The sequence below is a fragment of the Amblyomma americanum genome, chromosome 2, assembly GCF_052857255.1.
Source record: "Amblyomma americanum isolate KBUSLIRL-KWMA chromosome 2, ASM5285725v1, whole genome shotgun sequence".
NCBI classification, from domain to species: Eukaryota; Metazoa; Arthropoda; class Arachnida; order Ixodida; family Ixodidae; genus Amblyomma; species Amblyomma americanum.
Genome location: NC_135498.1, coordinates 186,841,832 through 186,866,658, shown reverse-complemented (window position 1 = coordinate 186,866,658; position 24,827 = coordinate 186,841,832). Strand labels below are relative to the sequence as shown.

Sequence of the window (24,827 nt, the reverse complement as noted above, 5' to 3'; positions counted from 1 at the left end):
GCAATGCGGGACGGTAACCAGCTACTATAAAATAGCGGAAGGCATGTTAGAAGTGTTTGGCGACAAATGCAGACTGAATCATATGGCTGTAACACCGTGGAATTGCCCTTATACCTCTTGCAGCATAGCGTGCAGTTTTCGCTAAACATTGAACTGCCAGGCACGGCAACTCTCCCCGCTGGCACTTTCTGACTGACAAAGCACCTCTCTTTCTGGTGTCAAAATCATTGACACAGAAAAGCTTGGTGACTAATTTTTCAGCGCACTTTGTTCACTGCGCAGATTAATTAGGTTGCTCGCTGCCTGTATAACCTTTTTTGTTATAATCTTACAGATGTTTACTTGCGACACTAATTTAATGTTTTTTTTTAAAACAGAGCGCACAGCAACAAGAAAAAACCACTCGAGTTAAAGCATGTCGAGCACGAGGAGAACTTGGCACAGGTGCAAAGCAGGGAATCTGCAAATACAATCCAAGCAGTAAGGAAATCGGTTGAAATTAAATGTTATCTCAACCTCAACAGGTCGATGGCTGCACCGGCACTGTGGGTCTTTATGAAATGGCTTAACGTCAGCATTGCAGGGCCAACCACAGTGCAACACCGCATAGCACATTTAGAAAAATCAAAATAAACTTTCTTAACGTGGTTTTGGCAATATACACAAATATGGCCTCGTCACGGCCATACGACAAATGTGAACAAATGTGTGTCCACAGAAACCTATAGCTGAGCATTGTGGAAGGTGCAAACAAGCATCTACATTCAAGCAAACAAATTTAGAAATGCAGCAAATGCAAAGAAGACGAAGGAAATCCAGGAAGCATTCTACATCTCTGACAAATACATTCTCATATGCCCATCATCGCCTTCATCCAGCAGGCAAAAAAATGTTCATTGCAGGCAGTCGCAGGTAAACCCACACCGCAGATGCATGTGCATTGATGACATATGCTTCTAAAGGCTTTGAGAATGATTCACACAAGCTGGTGCTGCTTACCTAAGAAGCGCTAGCTAACAACTGTTCGACACCAATAAAGCCGAGTTGTTGAGCGCCTCGGAAACAGCAGTGTACTGAAAGCTACAAATGATTATGGGATCAGGTGCTGATTCAAGGAGTACAGTTTCTATCCCAATTGTCATGGCTCACGGAGCACTTCGAGATAGTTGGATTTTACCAATAGCCATGGCAAATACGATAATGGACTTAATATTGCGAGCCTTTGTCAAAAATCTACCTTCACTCCACGCTGCCAAGCAAAAAATAAATTGTAATCACAGCAGTTTACTGAAAATGCTTTGCATTTTTAATCACGATTCGTTTTAAGGAAAACTCTATGTACAGTTCTGATTCAAACCCAAAGTGTTCATAATAATAAGGCACAATTGTATATGGGTTGAATGCTTTGAGAAGCGTAAGCATCTGCTGTGGTCTTTTTTTTTCTTTTTGGCTTCAGATAAAATGAAATGCTCACAAACAAGAGCTGCACTAGTGGGCCCATATTTGAGACTTCTGAATTGTGAAACACCGGTGAATGAGTTGCGACAATGGTTTTTGTTCGTACATAAGTGTTTCTGATCTGGTGATATGTTACAACCCAAACTTAACACTACTGATTTGGCTCAGACTATGATCACATGCAGGGTAAGCTGGGTTCATTCAATTTGCTACTGAAATATTTATTACAGATATGGGCCCGCGCAGCCGGCAGGAAATTCAAAAAAAGAAGCTCCATATGTGAGATCTGCCATGCACTCTGATGTTTTCACACAGATATCACAGTGCCGCCGGCATACCATCGTAATCCGGCCACTCATAGTCGCAAATTGCACTTTATAGAACACAACACCGCAGAATGCCGGTAGTGCTTCTGTCGTCCCGGAAGAAAACAGCCGTGCAGCCGAGGCAGTTTTGCATGCGCAAAACACAAGTTTCAGAATGGTCTCGTCGCGCTCACGGCAGTCACAGTACACACGAACTACGATCGATATCGGTGATGGCTACGCCGAAGCACAACGACTTGTGCTCGCGATCACTGCAACCGCTGCAACGAATGCGACTCGCTGCAGAGCACGAAGTTCATTTCGTCATGTCGCACTCACGGCAGTTCTCAAACTCAGTACACACGCGTGCCCCCGAACCAGGATCTGCAGTAGTCTGTACAGTTCTAAGTTCATTTCAGCACTCTGAAAACAAGGCTTGTGTAGTAAGCTTTTCAAACGTAATTATACTTGCAGACAGTATCACTGACTGACTCAAAAGCACTCGTTCCGACTGCAATCACTTTCACTACACTGACACTTATCACTGCGCTGTGAAGCTTGCTGTATGCACAGGAAATTCACCCTGAGGAGCTGCTTCTCGCTGCTGTTCGTGAATATCGTCACGCGAATGAAAAAAAAAACACTTAAATCTATCATGAACGGCTCCAAATAAACACATAGCGAAAACCGGCACTGTTACGTCTGGCGTAGACCGTGTAGGTTTGTAGACCGCTCGGTCAACTCAGTGTAGACGGCGATAAAACAACTTGGGGGAAACTGCCGCTTGCCTCTGTTGCACACAGTGATGCTCGAAGTCGCTGTCAACACTCGTAATAGTCACATGCGGCCAATGTTATGTGTTTCTCGGCACAGCTACAACCTACTAGGCCTGGTTTCTCACTCCGCTTCGTGGGCGGCCATTTTGCTGAGGAGGCGCGGCCTGGCACCGCTACGCTGGCACGTCACGGGACAGCAGCCAATAGCGTGATGCGACGATCCGCTCGTGCGGAAAAAAAAAAAGTTGAAGTTGAACCAACTTGTGCGCACAGGCGGATGCGTTCATGCGCCCCATTGTTCGGTCCTTGCCATAGAGTTTCTTACTATTTACTAGAGGGAAAGCTGGCGGCGCTGCACCTGAACCTCCATGGGCGCGCAGAGCATCATGGGGCGATGATCTACTTGGTGCGAGACAGTTTGTTTTTTTCAGGAACACAGAGTGGCGTTACTGAGATGCCCCATTTTGTATCCACGGCGCGCACACGGCGCGCTCCGCGCGCAGACGACTTCGGCGTAAATGTAGTGTTCAAAAGCCATAGTAGCGAAAACGCAACAGCACATGACGCAAATAAATGGTTTCTGTTCTTAAATGTTATTAAAAAACCTCTTAAAGTGTTGAAACAACAAAATTTTTCAAAAACATATTTCATCTTAAAAAAGTGCGTGTTAAGCACTAAATGTTGGCTTTTGTTTTATACAATACTTGACCAATAGGAGAGCAAGCCAGCGTTTATTTTCGGAAAACTTTATCTTTACATGCTTTTCTACTCGTTTCTTGCAATTTATAGACAGGATATCGAATGCTAAGACATTCTTGAGTACCGATCGTTTGTTTTTTCATCATTTTTTGGCCAAAAGTTCTGGTTCTGCAGTCGGTAGCTATCCGCCCCATGATGCTTAGAGCACCCATGGTGGTACAGGTGGTCCCGAGGAAGCTCCATGCAAACTCCCATAGGCGGGGTGCCAGCTTTCGCTCTATTTAATAGTAGGAAAATCTATAGTTCTTGCGCAGCCCTTGCGCACTGTTGCAACGACACCTGCGCATGCGGAAAAAAGGTGATCGTACAGCGCCTTTAACGTTAGATGGCGCTGACTTGCTCCGCAGAGCACCGTCGGCGCGCTCTAGACAGGGCTGCTCACCACTGTACAGGTGCAGTCCAAATTAAATGGAAGGCGTGAGAGCGTGGCAAACTGAGACGCAGCACTTTCTAACGCCGGCTATGGTAACTGATTAGCTCGGTAGCCAGCAAGCATGCAGTGCGTGCTATCTTCCGATCCTTATCCGGAGCGTACGGCCATCACTTTTGGCGGCTCGAACGGATGCTTGTTGCTTTTCAAATGTGACACCAAGGGTTTATGTGGCACTACCTGCGATGTGTTTGGAGAGCGATTCGCACCGTTTGATAATACTCAGCAGCTGGCACGTGCGGCCTCGGGCATACCTGGCAGCGAGCACTGCCACGACTGTTCAGTTATGTTTTTGCCGTGAGCGGCGTGCTGTGGAGCACTTGTTTTATTTTCCCTGCTTAGGTCGAAGGGATTCACCCTTTCTTCGAAGCGCAATGCCATCCAGAATACCTGAAGATGCACGGCGCAACATAATTCGCCTCTACATTGAAGGTGTTCCTCAGCACACTATAAGGCGCCGAGTTGGATGATCGATCGGCACTGTGAACAGGACTTGCCAGGCATATCGAGATGAGGATGGGCGCATTGAAGACGCCCCTCATTCAGGGAGAGCACGATACACATCGACAGAAGTCGACGAACTCATCGTGGCAGCGGTGGTGGCTGATCCATTTCAGAGTACGCGAGGAATTCTAGAGGCCGTATCTCGGAACATTAATGAGGCTACAATCCACCGACGCTTGCTTGAAGCAGGGCTGAGCGGATGCGTGGCCGCTCAGAAACCCTACTTAACAGATCAGCAGAAGCTCGCTCAACTGGACTTTGCGCGAGCCCATGAAGAATTGTCGGTAGGCCATAGGGGTGGGGTCATCTATACTGATGAGTCGACTATAACCTCAACATGGGATCAACAGCGCCGCGTATGACGCCCGTACAACTGCAGGTAAGATTTAACTATATTCGCCTAATAATATCACACTTTGCAATTGCCAGTGCTAAATTTTCGGCATGGGTGAATAATTCTGTGTGCGATGCTCGAGTGGGCGTTTCAGAATTTGTTCCAGAGGCCTTTAAAGGGACACTGAGGAGAAATTGAAGTTGGCTTGTATCGATAGAATACCAGCTTCTGATCACAAAAACGCCGCTCTTACTGAAAACAAAGCTCTTGTTAGGTAGAAAATAGCAAGAACCAAAATACAGGTATCGCCACAACAGGCCAATCTCTCAAGTACAAGCGTGGTGACGCCACAGGACTAGAGACGCCACCTTGAAGGAATTTTCCATCCTACTTGGTTTCGCGAATCTCTGAGGCCGACAAAGGTAGGTTGCGCAGATCAATATTTAAGTAAGTTTTGTTTTAAAACTAATAGTGTACTTTTATCACACAAGGAAGGCAAGCAAAAGACAACCTGAATGTTGGAAGCAAAGAAAACGGATGCTTTGCGGGGCCACAGGCGGCTAGGAGAGTTTCGATTTGTTATTGTGCTTCGCGTCTATGAGCTTGGCGTGCCCCGTGGTTTTGTTTTTGACGCGCTTCGATTTACAAGTCCCGAACAGCAGAGGAACTCCAAGTGCCGTTTCAAGTGCTAGTTAACCTTTGAAGGAGCCTGTTAAGGCTTGTCAGATGATCGTCACGGTCGATGAAAAGCTACGATGGCACGTTGGTCGGAGATCGTACAAGGCAGCACTTGTGTATTCGCACGCTTGCCCGGCGAAACATTCCCGGCTGTGCCAGTCAACTTCAAACTACTTAACGAAAATCGTTTATTAGGGACGGGAGACAAAGTACAACGCAGTTCAGAAGAACTGCTGATGGCCTAGCTCTGTTAGGTCAGGATATACCTAGCGAAAGCGCGGAGATTTCTGCATCAGAAGAGTGCATTCACTAGATGCGCCTTTATTGATAGCTGTAACTTGAGCCGTCGTAGCGGAGCGGTAGCGTTTCCGCCTCAAACGCCGATGGCCCTGGTTCGATTCCGAACCTCGGCACCGGACTTCTTTTATTCAGTGAGTGGGCGGGGGGTTTCAGTGGCTCCGATGTATGCCGCCGCTGAATACGTTGGTTAGCGGTTAAGCGCAGGCTCTGTTAAAGCAGCGTTTATGCTGCGGCGAGGCGCTCGCGCGCGCGCGCCCTGCACGGCGAAGTCACGTCGGTCAAAGCGAGACCCTCTATACTCCAACTGCGCTTGACCGCCGACGCGGTCGGCGGCTTCGGCGCACTCTGACCGCATTGGCGGGGAGATTGGAGCATGTATCTATTTCGCGCCGAGTGCGCCAGCCGCCGCCGGCCCGGCCAGACTGATTTGGCTCCGCGGCGAGGTGCGCGTTATATTCAATAGCTGCGGCAGTTCGGCGGAGCTGTTCTTTTCGAGCTCGGCACAGTATATATCTGAAGGTACATGCGAGTTGGCGAGAGAGCCAGATCCAGTGGGCCCGTTGGATCAAGCGGAAGCCGTTGAAGCGTCGTGCGCCGGCTTTGGTTTCAAGCCGCCGACTTTAAACGCGACCGCCTTCGAGCACCCATTTGTTTTTTGTGACAAAAAATAAATAAATAACTTGGCCCATGCAACCGTGGGAGACCTCGACGCTGCCTGCTGTGCCGTGCAACCGCCCCGTTCAAGGAATCAATCAGTTGGCCCCAAAGCCCCGGCAAGCCTCCGATGGGCGCAACGCACCCCTCGCAACTCCCCGCGCTGGGGTTATGATATTTAGTTTGCAACGGCTGCTCTCTGAGGAAGGGGGAAACCACCCGCCGACGCCTAACCTAACCGTGCTCCCTCAAAAGCATCGCACGCTCTGTGGGGCTGAGGTCGCTGAAATATAGGCCAGAGTTTTTGCGAGAACTACGTCGCCGGGTTCGGGAACGGGATCCATCGTAACGCTGGCAAGACGCCGGTGCAAACGTAAACGAAGCGGCGGTGGCGACCCCCGATAGATGCCTTCAACGTGAGGCGGCGGTAGCTTTCATTTCGGCAGCTGCTAGACCGCACCGCTAGCCACCAGAAATCACGGAGTCTTCGTTTACGTCACGTTTCACGTCACTCCGTTCTGTGTCGTCATAAGAGTTCTCCGTGTCGTCATAAGAGTTCTCGAGTTTGAATCGGAGCGGCGGGAAAAAATTTTTCAACTTCGAATCCAAATTTCTTTGAAATAAATGCATCTTTCTCTCCCGGAAAAGCGTCAACAAAGCCATGAAATGCCGAACTATCAGATATTCCTAACAAAAAAATTTTGATAGGGTTCTCCTCAGTGTCCCTTTAACTTTGTCTGGAAGCTAGGGATCATGTCTGCACGTCAGCAAAACGAGTTTTAGGGCAGCGCTAGCCCACATGTCTAACGATAACGTTTTGTTCTTTTTTTGTTTGCACGTATGTATAAGCGCGAGTACTTGCACAATGTCTTCAGCAGTGGTCGCACGGCTGTGAATGTTTGGGGAGCCGTCTGCAGGAATGGACTGGGCCCACTTGTGCAGCTTCCAGCGAAGTTTAACGCGGCGTCACACTGCAATGTCCTTGACAGCTACCTAGTCCCGTTCGCCCTGGACGGGCCCTTTGAAGATGGCTTTTACTGGCTTCATCAGGGCCATAGCCCCGCCCACAAAACTAAAGTCGTCCAAGACTTACTAAAAGAGCGAGGAGTTCGACAGCTGCAATGAGTGCCAAAGGGTGCGGACTTCGACTTTATAGAAAATGTGTCGGGAGTTCTTAAATCCAACTTCGCACACGTGAACTTGGTTGCAACAAGCAAAGAATTGTGGCTTGCTGTTGCAGCGGAATGGGACCGCATTAAGCAAGACCGCGAGTTTCTGCAATCTCTGTAGATTCTCTGCTCCGACGCATGGGAGCAGCCGTTCGCGTTAACGGAAGCTTCACGCGCTTCTGAACCGCGTTTACTTTTGCACCTTGTATTATTTGTTGTTGTGAAACTAACTCGATGATATTCTGCCCGCTAAGGAAAATAAATAATCCCCTTGTTACGTTCGACGCGCTGATCATGCTTTACTACCTCGCCAATTCGCAATGCGTGCATTTCACGTATTTTACCTCGTCATCTGTTGCATAGAACACAAAAACTAAACCAACATCGTGTCCTTTTGATTATTTTGTGCATATTCGTTCTTACATATGCGAGGGTATATGTGAAAATTACAATAAACAAAATGAAGGCAGCAGAAAAAGTGAGGGCTGTTCATTGCTGGTCCTGATTTCATGAGTGGACACTGGAGAAGCCACAATATGCCATGTAAACCTAAGAACAAGTAGAAAAAAACGCCCCGCGACCCGCCAAGAACATAGCAGTCGTGGCAGTGCTCGCTGCCAGGTATGCCCGAGGCCGCACGTGCCAGCTGCTGAGTATTATCAAACGGTGCGAATCGCTCTTAAAACACATCGCAGGTAGTGCCACATAAATCCTTGAGGTCGCATTTGAAAAGCAACAAGTATCCGTTCGAGCCGCCAAAGTCATGGCCGTACGCTCCGGATAAGGATCGGCTGATAGCACGCGCTGCATGCTTGCTGGCTACCGAGCTAATCAGTTCCCATAGCCGGCGTTAGAAATCGCTGCGACTCAGTTTGCCACGCTCTCACGCCTTCCAATTACTTTTGACTGCACCTGTACATCATGCTAATCCTAATTAAAAGTATTCATCCACTAGGAGCTTTACCATCCAATACCATTTTGCTCACTACTAGCCCCGAGAAGTTTGAGTGGCGCCCCCTCACGGCCAGCCGACGTGACGTCACGGCAAGGACTCCCGTGCGCCTGTGTCGACTGCCCCGGCTGCTAGTACGTTCAGGTTCGCTTCAACGTTTTGTTGTCCGTCACTGAAGACTAATGAACAACGAAGACAGTGGCGATAGAATCTCAGGTAAGCAAAACTACGCTGAATCACGATCACTGCCGCGTTCAAAGGTTAAAAAACGGAGTACATCGCGGCGAACGCACGTGCGCTCGAGCGGTCGCCGCGACGGGCGCCTGCTATGCCTTTTGCTTCGGAAATGACTCTCTGCCTTCAGCAATGCCGGTTGTCTTCTATGTGCGTTTTGTTTATTCGAGTTACGGACATACGGCAGATGTGCGGTTGGTCGGTTTACGACGCAATATAAGATTGTTTGATGTTGATGTAGGGTCGTGAATGTTGTTGTGAGCGATGTTGTTGTGAGGTGCGTTTGGCGCGGTGGCACGTGATGCGCGCGGATCGCGGATTTCTATTGAAAGTAGGCTATCGATTAAAGCTGCAAGATTAGCCTTGCTTGACGCGCATTTTTGAGTGTAGTCAGAAGCTTGTGCGCAGTACAATTACACGTAATTTACTAACGGCAACGTACGTACATGCATGATCGTGTTTTTATCGTTGCTTCCGTAGAATGATCAGCCTCTCCGGCATTCGTTTCGCCTCTGCGTGCTGCGACGTAACCGCAACGCTGTCTCGGGGATTATATACCAACTTTCGAACGTTTCTCTTTGCAGTCGCCCTGCCACTGAGCAGCATCAACTGCTATGTGGACAAGGCGTGCGAGACCAGTCGCTGCCTCATCGAAGCAGAGGACGTGTACTATGCAGGACCTGTAGTTGAGTGCTCCAGCGAAGCAGCTGAAAATGGTCGTTTCAATTTCCTGGCGTTTGTTTTACAAACGACTGCACTCAACAATGCCCCACATGAAGTTAAGATCACCGTGTGCAACTCGGAGGTTGATCGAGCCACCTGCTCCTGCAAGGCGGTATGATCTGTTTCCGCTCGACTGTCGGCTCAAATTGTAAATGTACGGAGTACAGTAAATTTAATATCTGGGAGACAATAGCCAAAAATGACAGCATCCTGCGCTGAGTAACTTTTTTTATGCATAGAACTTGGCTGTGGGGAAAGCTCAAAACATTCTTTAAGAGTTTCTTCACTTCAAGTTTCTGACACTCTAATTAATAATGATAGTATCAAATTCGCATTTAAGGACCTTTTTTAATTGATACAATAGGTGTTAAGACTGAGGTAACTCGAATGTCTTCAAGTGCTGTTCTGGAATTTATTTTACAGAAACTACAAATGTAAGCACATTGTGGTTTCTCTGCTACATATTAATGGAGCAAGAACTTTTGACAGACTGTCACCGGCTGATCAGCCAGAGAAGTGGGGCAAAGCGCAGAAGGACCGAATAAAGCAGAAGTATGAACCAAGGGCTATAGTTGACCTTCCATGCACAAAAAAGGTGTGTGAATAATTCTGCTTTTAGAACATTACTTGCAGTAAAAAAAACAATGAGATTGAAATGTCAGAATGTGGCCCTGAAAGGAAGGCCACTGCTGACTGGTGCATTATGTTAGAGTAGTGAAATTTTTGGTATATAAATTCAGCGATTTGCTTACTGCTCCTGCACTAAAAGCTCTCACAGCGGTCTAATTGCTATGTTCATTCTCCACAACGGGTACAAGAACACATTATTCTCTTTTTTACTAACAGTAAAAACCAGCGTCACAAGTACCATGTGATAACTTTCGGGCATATCAGGTGTCACACCTCCGTTTTATAAGAGTGCTTCAGATACACGGTGTTTGACTCTAAATATAAGTTGGTACTCTTTTATTTACTGAAACGTAGCTTTCTTATGTATCACTTCATGATGACTCTCAAAGAGATGAAATGCAAATGGTGAGACGTGGCTGGCTAAATGCCAAATTGTGTGTTTTCATCAAGTGCACATTTTTCAGCCTGGACCTTTATATCAATTTCTTCTTGTTTCTCAGGCAAAGATCAAAGAGCCTGCTCAACCTGAAGGTAATATCCTTGGACGGCTCCTCAAGAATTTGGGAATCAATCTGCAGCAAAAATGCATTCGGAGAGCGCCACTCAAATAGGTATCAATGAAAGCTTATTTTAGATATTGGCTGGCCATATCAGTGCAGTATACATAGCAGCTGAGCCTATTTATATGAAATGAATCCGTGCAGTCAAAGGTTGCAGTACATAATACCATTATGCTGGCATTCAATCATCTACATAGTAGTTAATCCCATGTTACTTTGCTACATCCAAATTTATTTGTGCTACAGCTGAGAAAAAGAAGGCTGCGGCTTGATCTGGTCGCAGCATGGTATGTTATATTTTCTGATGTGCAACACTGTCAGCAGTAGAACGTCTCCTACATGATTAAAGTAAATGTGGACTTCACCTAATGAATGGAATTGGGACCTTTGCATGACAGCAAGGTACTCTTGTGTACAACTGCCTACATTGCAGTTGGACCATTTTAGTGTGACTGCTCATGTAGTGTTTTTAACAAGGAGCATGAAGTAGTGACACTGCAGTACTGGTTGTTGAGATATGACGACACATTTTGGGAACAACCAAGCTATCCAGCATGCTGCGATTCAGGGTCACTGAAGTTTCAGTAGGTGGCCTATGAGGATACTCGGCCACCCTTAAATGCCTATAGCTCTGAGGCTGTCTAGGGGATTTAGCCTTTGGTATCTGTCACTCTGCACTCGGAAAGTTGTACCTCATGTACTTATGAGCGTCCAACAATATTCGTCTGCCTTACTATAAGGTCATGTATTATACTATGGGTACTAGGCACAAAATACCAGCAATTTTCCAGCATGTCCATATGCGTCTCATATGTATTCATTGTTCTGTTGGCGCCGTTTCACTTGTCATGCCTTTTAGAGCCAGTAAACCTGAGACAATGTACACCTCTAAATTTGTGTGGTCTGCTTTCCCTGCAGCAGTAGCAGACTGTGGTGAAAATTCCGACCGATGTGAGCCTGAACCTAGAGACATCACTCTGATGGGTACCCTTCACGAGCTGAGACGGTTGCTTGGGAACTGTGACCTGCAAAAGCTGCTCGAACACTTAAACAATGCAGGAAGTTGCGAAGATATTGCTGCAATTGAACAGTCGACACGACACCAAGCAATATCTGGCCTCTGGTGGCAGCACAGGGTTGGCATGATTACTGCCTGCATTGCCTACAGTGTCTTCACAAGGGTGAAGACACTACGGACAAAGATGGGACCACATGACCTGAGACCTTTACTAAAAAAGGGCATGCGACAAACGAACGCCTGCACAGCAGCAATGCGTCGTGGCAGCATGTTGGAAGAAAGCGCAAAGAAGTGCTATACCCAACAGCAGCAATCGAAACACAAGGATTTGATTGGGACACAGTGTGGACTTATTGTTATGGATGGATGACCATACATTGGTGCAAGTCCAGATGGACTAGTACAGTGCCAGTGCTGCCCCAAGCATGTGCTTAAAGTTAAGTGCCCAGAGTCCTTGGGAAAATTTGTAATGGAGATCACCAAGAAGAATGACAAAGCAACAATTGAAAAGCTGAACCGTGCAAGCACGTACTTTTGCCAGATACAAGTGCAAATGGGCTTGGCAGGACTTAAGGAAGGGGAGCTATTTGTCTTTTTGAATGATATAAAGAACATGTGCATACCAGTGTCATTCGATGAGGAGTATTTCAGGGACGTGGTTGAGCTTTCCGCCTATTTTTTCAGAGTATGTGCTCCCACATATTCTGTGTGTGTGATAAGGCTTCCCATTCTGCTGGCCGAAACAAAGTCTGTAGGTACAGATTAGGACCTACTCTAAGCATTTATTGAAAGATGTCCTGAGGATAATTACCTTTTGTTACATTTTTTGCAGAAAGTGTTATGTGCGAATAAGAAATATAGAAGTCAAGCGTTTTGTACCTGTAATACACCTGCCAGCTGTTTTTTGCTATTCAGCGCTTTTTTTATCATACAAATGTGATACACACTTTGTGATACATCTGTGATATAACACAAAACAAAGTGAGCAAGAGTTGAGGGCAAGCCTCTGTCGGCTAGCCAATGTTTTGACAAGAGGACCTGTGGAAACGAAGACGTCTTGTGAAATCATTGGGTAGCGTACTGAAGCTCCCCTTCAATTCCTGTTCACTTTGTTATGTGTTGTCAAGAATCCAATCTTCCTGCCCCTCTCTACTGTGGATCTGTGATATAACTGTGTTTTGAAGAAACAATAAACTCAGGGAGTGAAGTATTTGCTGATTACATACTGTTCTGAATGTTACAAATGAAGATGATATGACAGTAATACATATTTTACAACACACATGAAACATACCACACTGATCTGTTTACTCCGTACACTCAAACCCACTGACCTACGAGCGGAAGAGGAACTTGTTATCCTTAAACAAAGGCTTCGATAGGTTCACTGTGCCAGCAATTACTACGAGAATGTTGTCTATGTATGGCAGAAGGTCGAGATCGAACCTATTTCTCAAAATACGAAAGAGTTTCATTCTTTGAATGGCTCTTTCTACATGCACACGAGCACTTGCGATCGACTGATTATTCTTTGCCTCCTCTGTTGTGAGCTGTTTTTCCATAAGAAAGGGAGGTGTGATCATTTTGACATTTTTTTCTCTGCAGAGTTCCCTGATAAGAAATGCTTTCTCGACCATGACGCTGTCGACATGTGGCATACACTTGTCGAGCACTTTGCAGTGTTTTGTGATATATGTATCCGATGCTTTCCCATCATATGCGGGGCTTATATAGCAAATTAGACCACCTGGAGTCTCGCTCACCAGCACCTTTGCAGTGTAGGTACGTTTGTAATGGCTGTATGTTAGCAGCCGTGAGGTGAGGTCTTTTGGCCGCCCTATTTCTATTTCTAGTGGCACCTGCCGCGTCAAGAAAATTTGTAAACTAAAATACTAAGTATTGAGGAAAGCCTAGGCTAGCTCATGCGCACGCTTCACGAGGAGGGTGTCATTGGAGCAGCTAGGGGTAGACACAAGGGCGAACAGAAATAAGAGCGGGAAAGATTCCGGCTGCATCGTCTGGCAGTGGAACTGTCGGGGATACCCGGGCAAGAGCGAGGTCTTGCAATAAATCCTTACTTCACATGCAGCTCCCCTATTAGTGATAGCTCTCCAGGAGACTAACACGCAAAAGGCTGGTCTCAAAGGCTACAGGTGCTTCCCGAGTTCCAAAAAGGGTGAAAGCCAGAGTTGCCACTCTGGTCATGCTTAATACTGCTGTCACGCAACATCTATGGATGGGGAGATAGAGGCCGTTCTAACTGAAATCCACTCCGGCAACCAGGAAAGGGAGAACCCTTTTTGTACTTAACATCTATAGCTCCCCTAGGCAGAGGGAGGCATCTTTCTCCCCCCTCTTCAAAAAGGCACTTAAAATTGCAGGAAATAGCAAGCTGCTCATATGCGGGGATTTTGATGCAAAGCATTCGGAATTGGGCTATAACACTGCCTGCACCAAAGAAAAAAGACTCCAAGAGGCCATCCTAATCAATGGAATGTCTATCTTAACGGACCCGACGGCTCCCACTAGATCTGGGAACAGCATAAATAATGGCACGTGACCAGATCTTACTCTAACACATAGATGTGGTAATGTAGAATGGGGGAACACTGGAGAGAACTTCGGGAGTGATCATTACATTATGTGCTGGAGATCACCATTGTCTTCAACCGAAGGGCTCCCAAAATCAGCAGAAAAATCATTGACTGGGATAAATTCCGAGAAATTAGGCAATCCCTGGAAGTTAAAGCTTGGCCTACTCTCAAGGAATGGCAGAGGGCACGAAATAAAGACCTAAGGGAAGCAACAGATACTATTCAAGACACCCTAGCGGTGCCCGACTGGACAGTCAACTAGCAAATCTACTGAGCAAGAAAGCGGATCTGGAAAGGGAACTGAAAAGCAAACCATGGAATCGCAATATTAGGAGAGAAATTGAGAGACCAACCGAAAGCATGCCACTGATCTGTGCAAAAGTAACTGGATGGAGATGTGTGATGAACTTGGATCTAATATGAGTCTATCCAAAACCTGGGCCATTCTCAGGTATATGATTAATCCAACCAAATCCAAGAGGGATACTAGGCTAAATCAAACCAAAATCAAGCATTACTTTAAAGGGAGTAATGAGGACCTGCTAGATAAGATTCGCAAAACCTATGTTTGTCAAGACCCAGGCTCTCCATCCACAATCCGGAATATGAGGGCGGGGAAAATAGAAGCATTGATTCTTCGTTCGAGGTTACAAAGGTGTGGACCGCGTTACAGGACCTGAAAAAAAAATGGCCTGGCTTAGCTAAGGTTAAGCCTAGGATGCGAAGCATAATATATTTGTGAAAGGGATTCGGTATCGCCTGCCCGTAAGTCAGGCTAGTCTCTTTGTTGTTTAGCAATCTCCTGGAGGAGCGGGAGTTAGCATTGGTGGTCGCAGCCCGCGGCGACCGCGCGAGTTAAGCCCCGTTTCTCCACAGCTGGGGTGACGTCAGACCACGTGCTCGGCTGCAGCGCCCCTAGCGGGAGGAGCGGGAGTTAGCCTCGGTGGTCGCGGCCGCGCGGCGACCGCGCGAGTTGAGCCCCGTCTCTCCTCTGCTGGCGTGACGTCAGACCACGTGCTCGGCTGCAGCGCCCCTAGCGGGAGGAGCAGGAGTTAGGCTATGACGTCAATGGTGGTCGCGGCCGCGCCAGGCTGGGCTATGGTTGAGCTAAGTAGTGTCCCTATTACGCTTCGCATAAAATCGACTCCAGGTCCTGACAGGGTCACCAACACCGCTCTGAAGAACTTGGGTGATAATTCTATCTCTTTTCTAACTGAGTTAATGGGCAAGATTTGGGACGGGGAGGACTTACCGGAGGAATGGAAAGTCTATAAATTAGTACTTATCCCTAAGGCAGGCAGAAGTCTTGATCTGGGCAACATGCGAGCCATCTCTCTGGCGTCTTGCTTGGGCAAGCTCATGGAAAAAGTGGTGCAGACAAGAGTCTCGCGCTACATGGAGAGCGAGGGATACTGGCCTATTGAAATGGTAGGTTATAGACCGCGTCTTAGCGCACAGGACGTTATGTTAAGGCTTAAACATGATATGCATGATGATTCCGACGAAACTAAAGGGGGCAGGGAAATCTTGGGGCTGGATCTTACAAAAGCCCTCCATAATGTGGAGCATATATAGAGCGGTCCTTGAAGGCCTCAGTGAGGCCGGAGTAGGCATCAAGTGCTTTAACTATGTCAAAAGATTCTTAAGGAATCTATAGACCACTATAAGCTTTGTAGGGCTCTCCTCAAAGCAGATTGGTCTCGGCAATAAGTGGACCCCTCAAGGTTCAGTCCTCTCTCTAATGCTCTTCAATTTTGGCAGGAGAGGACTGTCCCACAGGCTAAATAAAATTGAGGGGCCAAAGCACGGCATTTATGCCGTTGATATAACCATATGGACAGCAGGGGGAACGAACGCTGACATCTCATACCGACTGCAGGCAGCGGCAGGGGTAGTTGAAAACTATGCTCTGGAGAGAGGGCTTTCGTCAAAAATCTGAGCTCTTCTCTCTTAATACCAAAGACCAGATGAAGAAAGAGACTCGCTTCCCTCACCTATACGGCCCGATAGAGGTTGTCGTTGGGGGTAGGTTAGTACCTAGGGTTGACACTATAAGAGTCCTAAGATACTTTCTCCAGACGAACGGACGTAACACAAGCGCTATCAAGAATCTTAGCACGTATGTCGCCCAAGCTATGGGTATCTTTAGGCGGATCTCCCTCAGAAACAAAGGCCTACGAGAGCACTGTCTCCTAAGATTAGTACGAGCATTCATAGTGAGTAGGATTGCATACGCGACTCCATTTCTGAATCTTAGTCAGCAAGAGGAGGAGAAAATCTACAAGTTAATACGAAATGCATACAAAAGAGCTCTCGGCATCCCACCTAACTCCTCAGCGGAGAAACTGCTTGGTATGGGAGTACACAATACTTGTGAGGAGATCACCAGGGCAGTAAGTGAAGCGCAAATTTGGAGGCTTAGCTCCTCAATAGCAGGCAGGCAGATCCTCAATGACCTAGGGGAGAGCGAGAGGAATCCCCCGTATACTGCAGAGCTAATCCCCATAGACATACGGAAGCATCTCAAAATTGTCAATATATCTAAGAACATGCACCCGGAGCACGGTAAAGAAAGGAGAAGACATAGAGCTCGAACAATAATGAACAATCTTGCCCGGGACCCGCCGGGTAACAGTCTTCTGGGACGCAGCCTGCGGGTCCGATGGCGCCTCCGTCATTGCCGCCGTTGATGGGAATGGGGAGAAAGTGACAAGTGACTCTAGCATCGATTAACACTAGGAATGCGTTAGTGGCAGGGGAGGTTGCTATTGCACTAGCGTGCGTCAGTACCAAAGCCAAGATCATCTTGTCTGGCAGTAAGGCAGCTGTTCACAACTTTTGTAAGGGGGTGGTCTCCAGTCAAGCCGCCAAATTACTAAGAAGATACCCTTCAAGCAGAGAGGTCTCCCTCATATGGGTTCCTGCTCATGAGGGCATTCCGGGGAATGAGGCTGCTCACAGCTTCGCTCCAGAATTACATATCCGAGCTGATCTGGAAGTGCCCCTGAGTGGGAATAAAGACCCTCTCATAACGTATAAAGAAATTACCGGAACCAAGCCTCCCTTTTGATGAGATGGGGATGCTCGCTTAGCTGATACGGCTCCATTGAGTGTGGGTTTTCTTTCTTTTATAATAATTCTTTATAATTCTTTATTTAATATAAGCGTCTTCAAACTGCGTCATGGGGATGGGTCAGCTTTGTGATGCGATACAGGATGCATTTTAGAAACTGCGCAAGAAAAGTTGAGCGAAAATATTGACAGGGTGTTTACCCCTTGTGGGTAATGCGAATTTCAGCGACTACTGCAGTGGTAGGATATGCTGATGCCGGTCGGAGTGTTTGGAAACTGTGTAGGGGTGCCTTTTGCTGGGTGTCGGAATACGCTGCTGAAAATACGTGTTCAAGTATACACGGGCGTTTCAAGGCGCCGCTTAGGACTTAACAGGCTGGTACAAATTATACAGAAGCTCTTAACGTGCACACAGGTATGTACCTGTCGCTTAGGAGCTGCATGGAAGACGCACACGCTACAGCTGGGGGCACTAATCCGTCATATGCATGGGGCATGGAGGTGGAAATGTGCGTAACAGATGTGCGTAACATTAGACAGCGCGTCACGCACGCAGCCTTGCGTCTCACACGGTCGATTTTTCATCGATCCATATCAATCCGTTTAAGACCGCCGTCCGGCGTGACAGACGCAGCGAGGGAGAGAGGGAAGAATGAGAAAGGGAGAGCTCACGTCAAGAGTTTTGCCTTGTGTTCGGTCCAATCAGCGTGGAGCACTGTCATGATATCGTGAGCGGCTTTACTGTATTCTGACCAATCACCAGGGCGCTTTGTCATGATGTCATGCGGGACGTCACTGAATTCTGAATAATCAGCGTGGCGTGTTGCACCTGCCTTATTACAACGCCAACGACACCGTACAAACGGGAACCATGTCCTTAACAGCTGTTGTTGCAAAATTAGCGGCGATTACAGCCGTGGTAACGCGGATCACCAGAACTAGCTGTCCCGTCAATGTCATTTAAAAATTGTTGTATCTGCTTTGAATGCTTTTATCACGCATGAGTGATGATGGTGATGATGACTGAAGATTTTTATGGCGCAAGGTAATCTATGCATTCACAGAGAACCATGGCACAAGGTATTTTCGAGTACTCAATGGGGGTAAAAGACCTATTTCCCAAGCATTTCACTCGATATAAGTCGAGCACCAGGCCAGGGGAAAGCTTGTGCCCATTGTACCACCAGTGGGTACCCAGCGGCACTAGGCATCGAACCCCGCACCTCCCGTATGCGAGGCGGATGCTCAACCACTTGGCCACCGCTGTATGACATGACCGCGTTTGGTTTGGGAGGGTTACAATAAGTGGCTGGTTGCATCCATTGCTCTCCCTTTACGCGACTTATGTGCCACGTCGCCGCTGGCAGCTTTCGCATAACTGCTACCGCGCAGGCATTACTGCGCAGGCGTGCAGGATACCGCGCCCGAGACCTACTGAACCACACACTTGCACATATGGCGGGCTCCTATGGAGCAGCGTGGCCAACTTTCGTTAGCTTTTTGGCCGTTGAGGGCGCTCGGAGGCCCTGTTCGTCTGCTATGATCATCATCATCGTCTGCTACTTCATGCGTGCTTTTTAAGCACATTTACTTTCTATTTGTCTGCTGTCTCAATATAAGGAATGAAAGCAGCAATAATGACCATTGTTTCCACTCTTCGAGAGGAAAAAAAGCGTCTCTCCTTCTGCACCCTTTCATTTCGTTGTCATTATTGCACCTAGCATAGATAAATTAATGACGATCACATGAACAAACCATAAAACCGTCTTTGGAATAAAACAATGGAGGAGGCCATTTTCCCGCACCGCCACACCGCCGGTAGTGTTTCTATCCTAGCGACAAAAGGCATGAACTAGGACGTGCCCGCTGGAGCAGTGCCATCTGTGCAGGCCTGTACTTAGTAGGTCTTGGCCGCGCCATCCAGTCATACAGGATATTTTGACGAGAGGTGTTTGGGTGTGTCTTTTTTCGATCCCGCGCTCACCTGTTGACGAAACTAGCATGAAGCACGCTCTATCGGGGACAAAAGTGGTATACTCCACTCAGCGGGAGCCGGGGCGATGGAAATGTGTATTGTAACGCGTCTACAGGCGACATCCGGGATCGAGACTGCCAATTGGAGCCCTTGATTATCTGTAGGCATGTCGCTTGACTCGTTTTAATGTTTCGCGCTTTAGATGGCGTTACGATGCTGTTTTCCGTTGCCCCGGCTCCCGCTGCGTGGAGCATACCACTTTTGTCCCCGATAGGGTGATCACTATTGAGAGCTGGTTTTGTAATCTGTGAGCAAGGCGGTCGAACACTATATTGCGCGAACCCGAGTCGCGACACACGCCAGATCGAGCCTTGCACCACGCGTAACACTAGCGTGCAGCCATACTGCGTTCCGGCTTAGCCACTAGATGTGGTTAGCCACTAGCTGCGGCTTAGCCACTGCCTACAGCATCTCTGACAGCAATCCTCGACCCTAAGAGAGAAGACGATTTTCTCGGCGCTATGACGCAACATCCGATCCTCGTGGGGTGGTGTGATGCATGAGTGCAGGCTGTGCGCGATGTGCAAGTATCTTCTTCTGGAGAAGCTCTAATCTCTGGGAGCGTTGGGGCAGTGGTAACGTTAGATTACTCTTGTTCTATACGTATCAGACGGCAAAAAACAATATTGATCCGACTGCGTCACAAGGTGCCTTCGCGGTGCCAACTATGCAGGATCTAGCCTCGCTTGCGGGCGCCTGAGCATTCCCATTTCATATCCAGGTCTGTACGTGATCCAGACTTAGTCGCCTTCCAGAAGGTCTGGAAGCTGACGTGCTCCAAGTCGTTGATCAAGGTCTCGGAGCTGCTGGTCGCGGGACTGCCCTTCAAATTCGCGGAATTCAGTAGCATCTGTACAGCACTGCACGGGCTTAGATTCCGAGACTCAAAGTCCGAGTACGGCTCAGGCCCGCAGCTTCAAGCCTGGGCCCGGCCATGTATTTGCGAGCTGCAGCTTGCAATACGTCCGCAAGGCTTGAAACCCTATATATAGATCACGCTGAATGAAGAGTGTCACAGGGGCTTACCTGAAAGGAATAAGAAACCCAAGAGAATACGTAAAAGTATATACTAACCTGGTAATTCTTAGTTTAACCCTTTTCAACCTGGCCTTTTTAGACCTGCCGGCTAAACTAAGAACTGTACCGAAGCTCAGGTCCACTTTATATGCTCATGACATCTCCTTATGAACTACCAAAGGGCGAGATCGCGACATTGAAGAGACCCTGCAAACATCAGTCGACATCTTAGAACACTGTGTAGCAGCCTTGAGTCTTACATGCTCACAACCTAAATGCGGGCTACTTGTCAAGCGTAACATACCAAGAGGAAAAAATCAACTGAGTACTCCATCTCGAATCTGAATATCCTGGTACAAGGAGAACCGGTCAAACGAACGAGCACTCTACGAATCCTTGGCACATTTCTGCAAGAAAACCGCAGTAATCACATCACCACAAAAAATTAGGACGTGCCATGACACAAACTATCAGGCTCATCAGAAGAATAGTCAATAAGAGAAAAGAGGTAAAGGAGAGGTAACCTGTGCAAGCTAGTCCAAGACTTTGTAGTCATTAGAATTACGTACGCACTCCCATACCTTGAATTAACGAAGAGGAAAACACAAGAGGTTGATGGTTGATATTAGACGAGCGTATAAAGGAGCCATCTGGCTGCCAGTAAACACGCCCACCGAGAAACTATTACAGCTGGGAATACACAACACCTTGGGCGAGCTCGTCGCCGCCCTCCGGAGGACACAAGAGCTCAGAATAACCCGAATGACTGCCGGCAGAGCAATACTAAAGGCTATAGGCAAGAACGCTGGAGCCCTGGTGGAGGACATGCAGAAACTGCCCTCAAACATCAGAAAAATCAGAAAGACTATAACCATCAAACCTCTACCATCCTTCCTACCACGAAGATGGGAGAATAGCTAGAGCCAAGGCACTAGCGAAGAAATACGAGGGAAGGCAGGATGTGGCGTATGTTGTTTCGGTGGCATACCCCGGCAATATCAAAGCATTCACGATAGCGGTCTCCACAGAAAAGGGAGAACCAATATCGATAGCTACAGTCAGAGTCAAACACTCTGACGTTGCCGAGGAAGCGGTCATAGCACTAGCTTTGACTGACTTCAAAACTGAAGCCGTTTAGGCGACTCTAAAACTGCCATTAATAACTGCTCGAAAGGAAGAATCTAAAAAAACCTCTCTCAAAATCCTCCAAAACTACAACCAGAAATTATGCGAAAACTTTGCCAATCGAAGTGCGGCAAGGAGAAAGCCTTTGGCCTTGCGGACTGCGATTCTAGCTTCGCAGGTTTCCATTACCAGTGGCACACCCAAAGGTTTCTACCCTGCCACACTTTCGATCTAGACGACGTTACTATTATTATTATTACCCTCACACAATGGCACACGCCCACCTAGGGGTATTGGCCAAGAAATTGGGGCACATAGAGTTTTTCAGATAATTTTTTTATACGTCTTTATTTCTGCATAAAATAGGCCTAGCCTTGCGGCAGAAATGAGGGGCTTCATGGGGGTGGAGGTGGGGGAGGGGGAGGAGGGCCGGTCTCCACTTCTTCTTCGAAGTGGGGTGGTCCTGTGGTCGGCTCTGCGAAGAAACGGCCAGGCCCTTCTTCTTCCTTGAGGTATAGGAGAAAAGCCCGCCAGAGCCGGAGTGCGTCCGATGATCCGATGTGTAATGGTGGATCGACCCATTCCTGCAAGGTGCCAGGTCGGTGTCCGCCCAGGGACTGAAGTGCTCGCTCCCGCACCACGTCAAAAGCAGGGCAGCGCCACAAAAGGTGTTCGGCCGTGCCTCTGGCCGGGCATGCCGGGCATTGAGGGGTCGGGTACGAGTGCGGGTTGATGAGGTTGAGCTTTGCTGGCGACAGAAGCTGGCCAGTCTGGGCGCGGCGGAGGAGTACCGCCTCTACCCTTCGGAAAGTTTCAGATAATTATTTCCTCGGCGAAAATCAAATGGATGCTGAGGAAGGAAGAAGTAAACAAAAAGGAACAGCGAAATGAAACGGGAAATACATAACGCACGCAGGAGATCGACACTGATGTTTATAGCCGAGTGGCTAAACGATAATGATAATTGTAAGAATAAAAATATTATTGAAAAAAGTTACCAAGGTAGCCGATTTGATTCTATCAAAAAATTTTGGACGGCGGTAAAAACAGACCTGTGGCTGTACCCAAGTATGATGGCTCCAAACGACAATATGACTGGGCTGCTCAAATAAAGGCCAAGCTGTTGTAATGACTTCTCCAAAAACCGTCTTCTCATCATGGTGTAGCGGCGACAAAACAACAAAAAATGATCTATGGTTTCGTGCTCACCACAGAATACGCAGACGGGATAAGGCGCCAACCCAGACCTGTGCAAATAAAAATTTAAGGGTGGGATCCGGCAGCGGAGCCTTGATAGAGATACCTGAACCTGCCGTGAATCGCATGATTTCCTGCTCCACGAATACCTCAGGTGCAGGTAATCATCAGATCTTAACAGAGATCCAGTGGTTATTCCTAACAAATTCTTTCTTCGAAACCTCGCTGCGGTGATGTACGCTGTAGCCGGAACGATAGGCAGCACGGGGCCATTGAGGGACGCTTTTGCAGGCAGTCCACAACTTCATTGGCTGTCACACCGCTATGACCTGGCACCCATATCAGGTGAACAAGGCTCAAATGCGGAGGGAGTAATGAATGGATGGTGTTCAAGATTGGCGAATCCACAGCCGAAGCAAGGGACGAACACAAAGAAAGAGAGTCTGTACTGATAGCCACTGTTGAGAAAGATGGCTCTAGTTTGCGAGGACCAAGCACAACCGCCAGAAACTCCGCTTGGAAAATTGGGGTGCAGTCGGGAAGCCGCACAGAAAAAGATCAATCTAGAAGCGGGCAATATATTCCCGCCCCTGCCTTTTCATCACATTGGGAGGCGTCAGTAGCTATCGTTAAGCTAATAGGCAGGCTTTGTAAATGGTCTTCTAAGAATCCATTTAAAATGCGGAGTGGTAAATGCTTAGCTTTTATCACGAAATTGTCGTAATAGAGAATTCCTATAGAGGACCCACTGTTTTTTGTCGGAAGGATGTTATACAAAAGAACATTTAAAGGATCAAGCAAATTTTGTACCATAACTACCTGCGGGGTGTGAAATCTAGGCCAGTGGACTCCAAAGAAGGGAGTCGGCTGGCAACAAAAAACAGTCAAGGAGCGGTGTAAATCTGATTCATATATCCTTAGGTACGCCTGAATAGTTAGGAATTGAATTCGAGATGATAAAGGAGGAATACGGGCTTGAATATAAAGCACGTTATTGGCCACAAATTTGGGGAGGCCAAGGCACAAACAAAGCGCTTCCCGCTCCAAAAGAACGAGCGGGTGAATTTTGTAAGCAGCTGCACCGGAGAATAGCACATATCCAAATTCTAAAATTGGTCGGACATACAAAACATAAATCAGCATAAGTGCATCTCTCCGCATTCCAGACTGGGTATTACTTAATCTACGCAACATGCCCACAGCACGAGCCCCTTTCGCTGCAACATGGTCAATGTGAGAGCGCCATGTGAGGCTGTCATCATTTGAATGATATTAATTTTAAAGATTTTTTAATGAATTAACTTGAGAAATATTTTGCCGCTGGTAAATGAGAGACAGATGAACAAGATCTTTCATTTGAAAAACAAGTACAGCGCACTTGTTTACATTTAAGGTGAGTCGTAAGTCACACAACCAACTTTCAAGCAAATACAGGTACGATTGCAGGCGCACATAAAGAGATTAAATGTCAGCGGCAGCAGTGAAAAACGCAATGTCGTCCACATAAACGTACGTGCGAATGTGTTGATGGCTGGGAATAGAGCTCATTCGAATATTAAAGAGCACAGGACACAGGACTGCCGATTGTGGAACACCTCTGGATTGTTTATATCTTCCATAATTGACACGATTTAGTATATAAAAAAAACTGTTTTCGAGAAGCGCAGATATCCACGCAAATAAGTCATTCGAAAACTGCAGAGTGTGCAGTCGTTGCAATAAAATGTAGTATTCCAAGCTGTCATAAGCTTTGGCTACATCTAATGTTGCCAACGAAGCATACATTTTTTGGTGCCGCGCAAGAAGAATACCTCTCTCAAGGTCGGTGTGTGCATTCTATATTGAACATTTTTGACAGGGACTAAAAATATTATAGCGGTCCACAAACTCCGAAAAACGGAGGAGTATGACCCTTTTAATTAACTTAACCACGTTTGATGTCAATGAAATGGGTCTAATTAGAATAGCCACCACCATTGTTTTTAGGTAAAGGGATCACTTTGGCGACTTTCCACTCAGGAGAAATCCATGCATGTTTGAAGTAAAAATTAACCAGCTGCAATAAGGATGTAGTGGACTCCTCAAAGAGGATCTTTAACATTTTTTATGCTACCCTATCAGGGCCAGGAGCAGCAGTTGGTAACCTCAACACTATCGGGGAAAGCTCGGGAAGGGTAATAGGGGGGACATGCTGAATCTCAGCCACTGACGCCACAAACGCGGAGCGCAAAAAAAGTACAGACAAGAAACGCTCCTCTAATCCTTTGGCAATTGTCTCAATTGTTTCTATTGCTTCTTGCGGG

General features: G+C 47.3%; 1 protein-coding gene and 1 pseudogene across 1 annotated transcript in view; one reads left to right on the top strand and one right to left on the bottom strand.

Moving 5' to 3' along the window:
* Positions 1–8,501: 8,501 nt before the first annotated feature.
* On the top strand, positions 8,502–12,200 carry LOC144119375 (uncharacterized; annotated as a pseudogene).
* Positions 12,201–12,818: 618 nt separating this feature from the next.
* The window catches only part of LOC144120300 (uncharacterized), a 31,183-nt gene continuing 19,174 nt past the window's right edge, over positions 12,819–24,827 (bottom strand). Inside the window, exon 2 of the mRNA XM_077652690.1 lies at positions 12,819–13,343. Coding sequence (XP_077508816.1) covers positions 12,819–13,343 — 525 coding nt within the window. The remainder of the gene's footprint in view (positions 13,344–24,827) is intronic.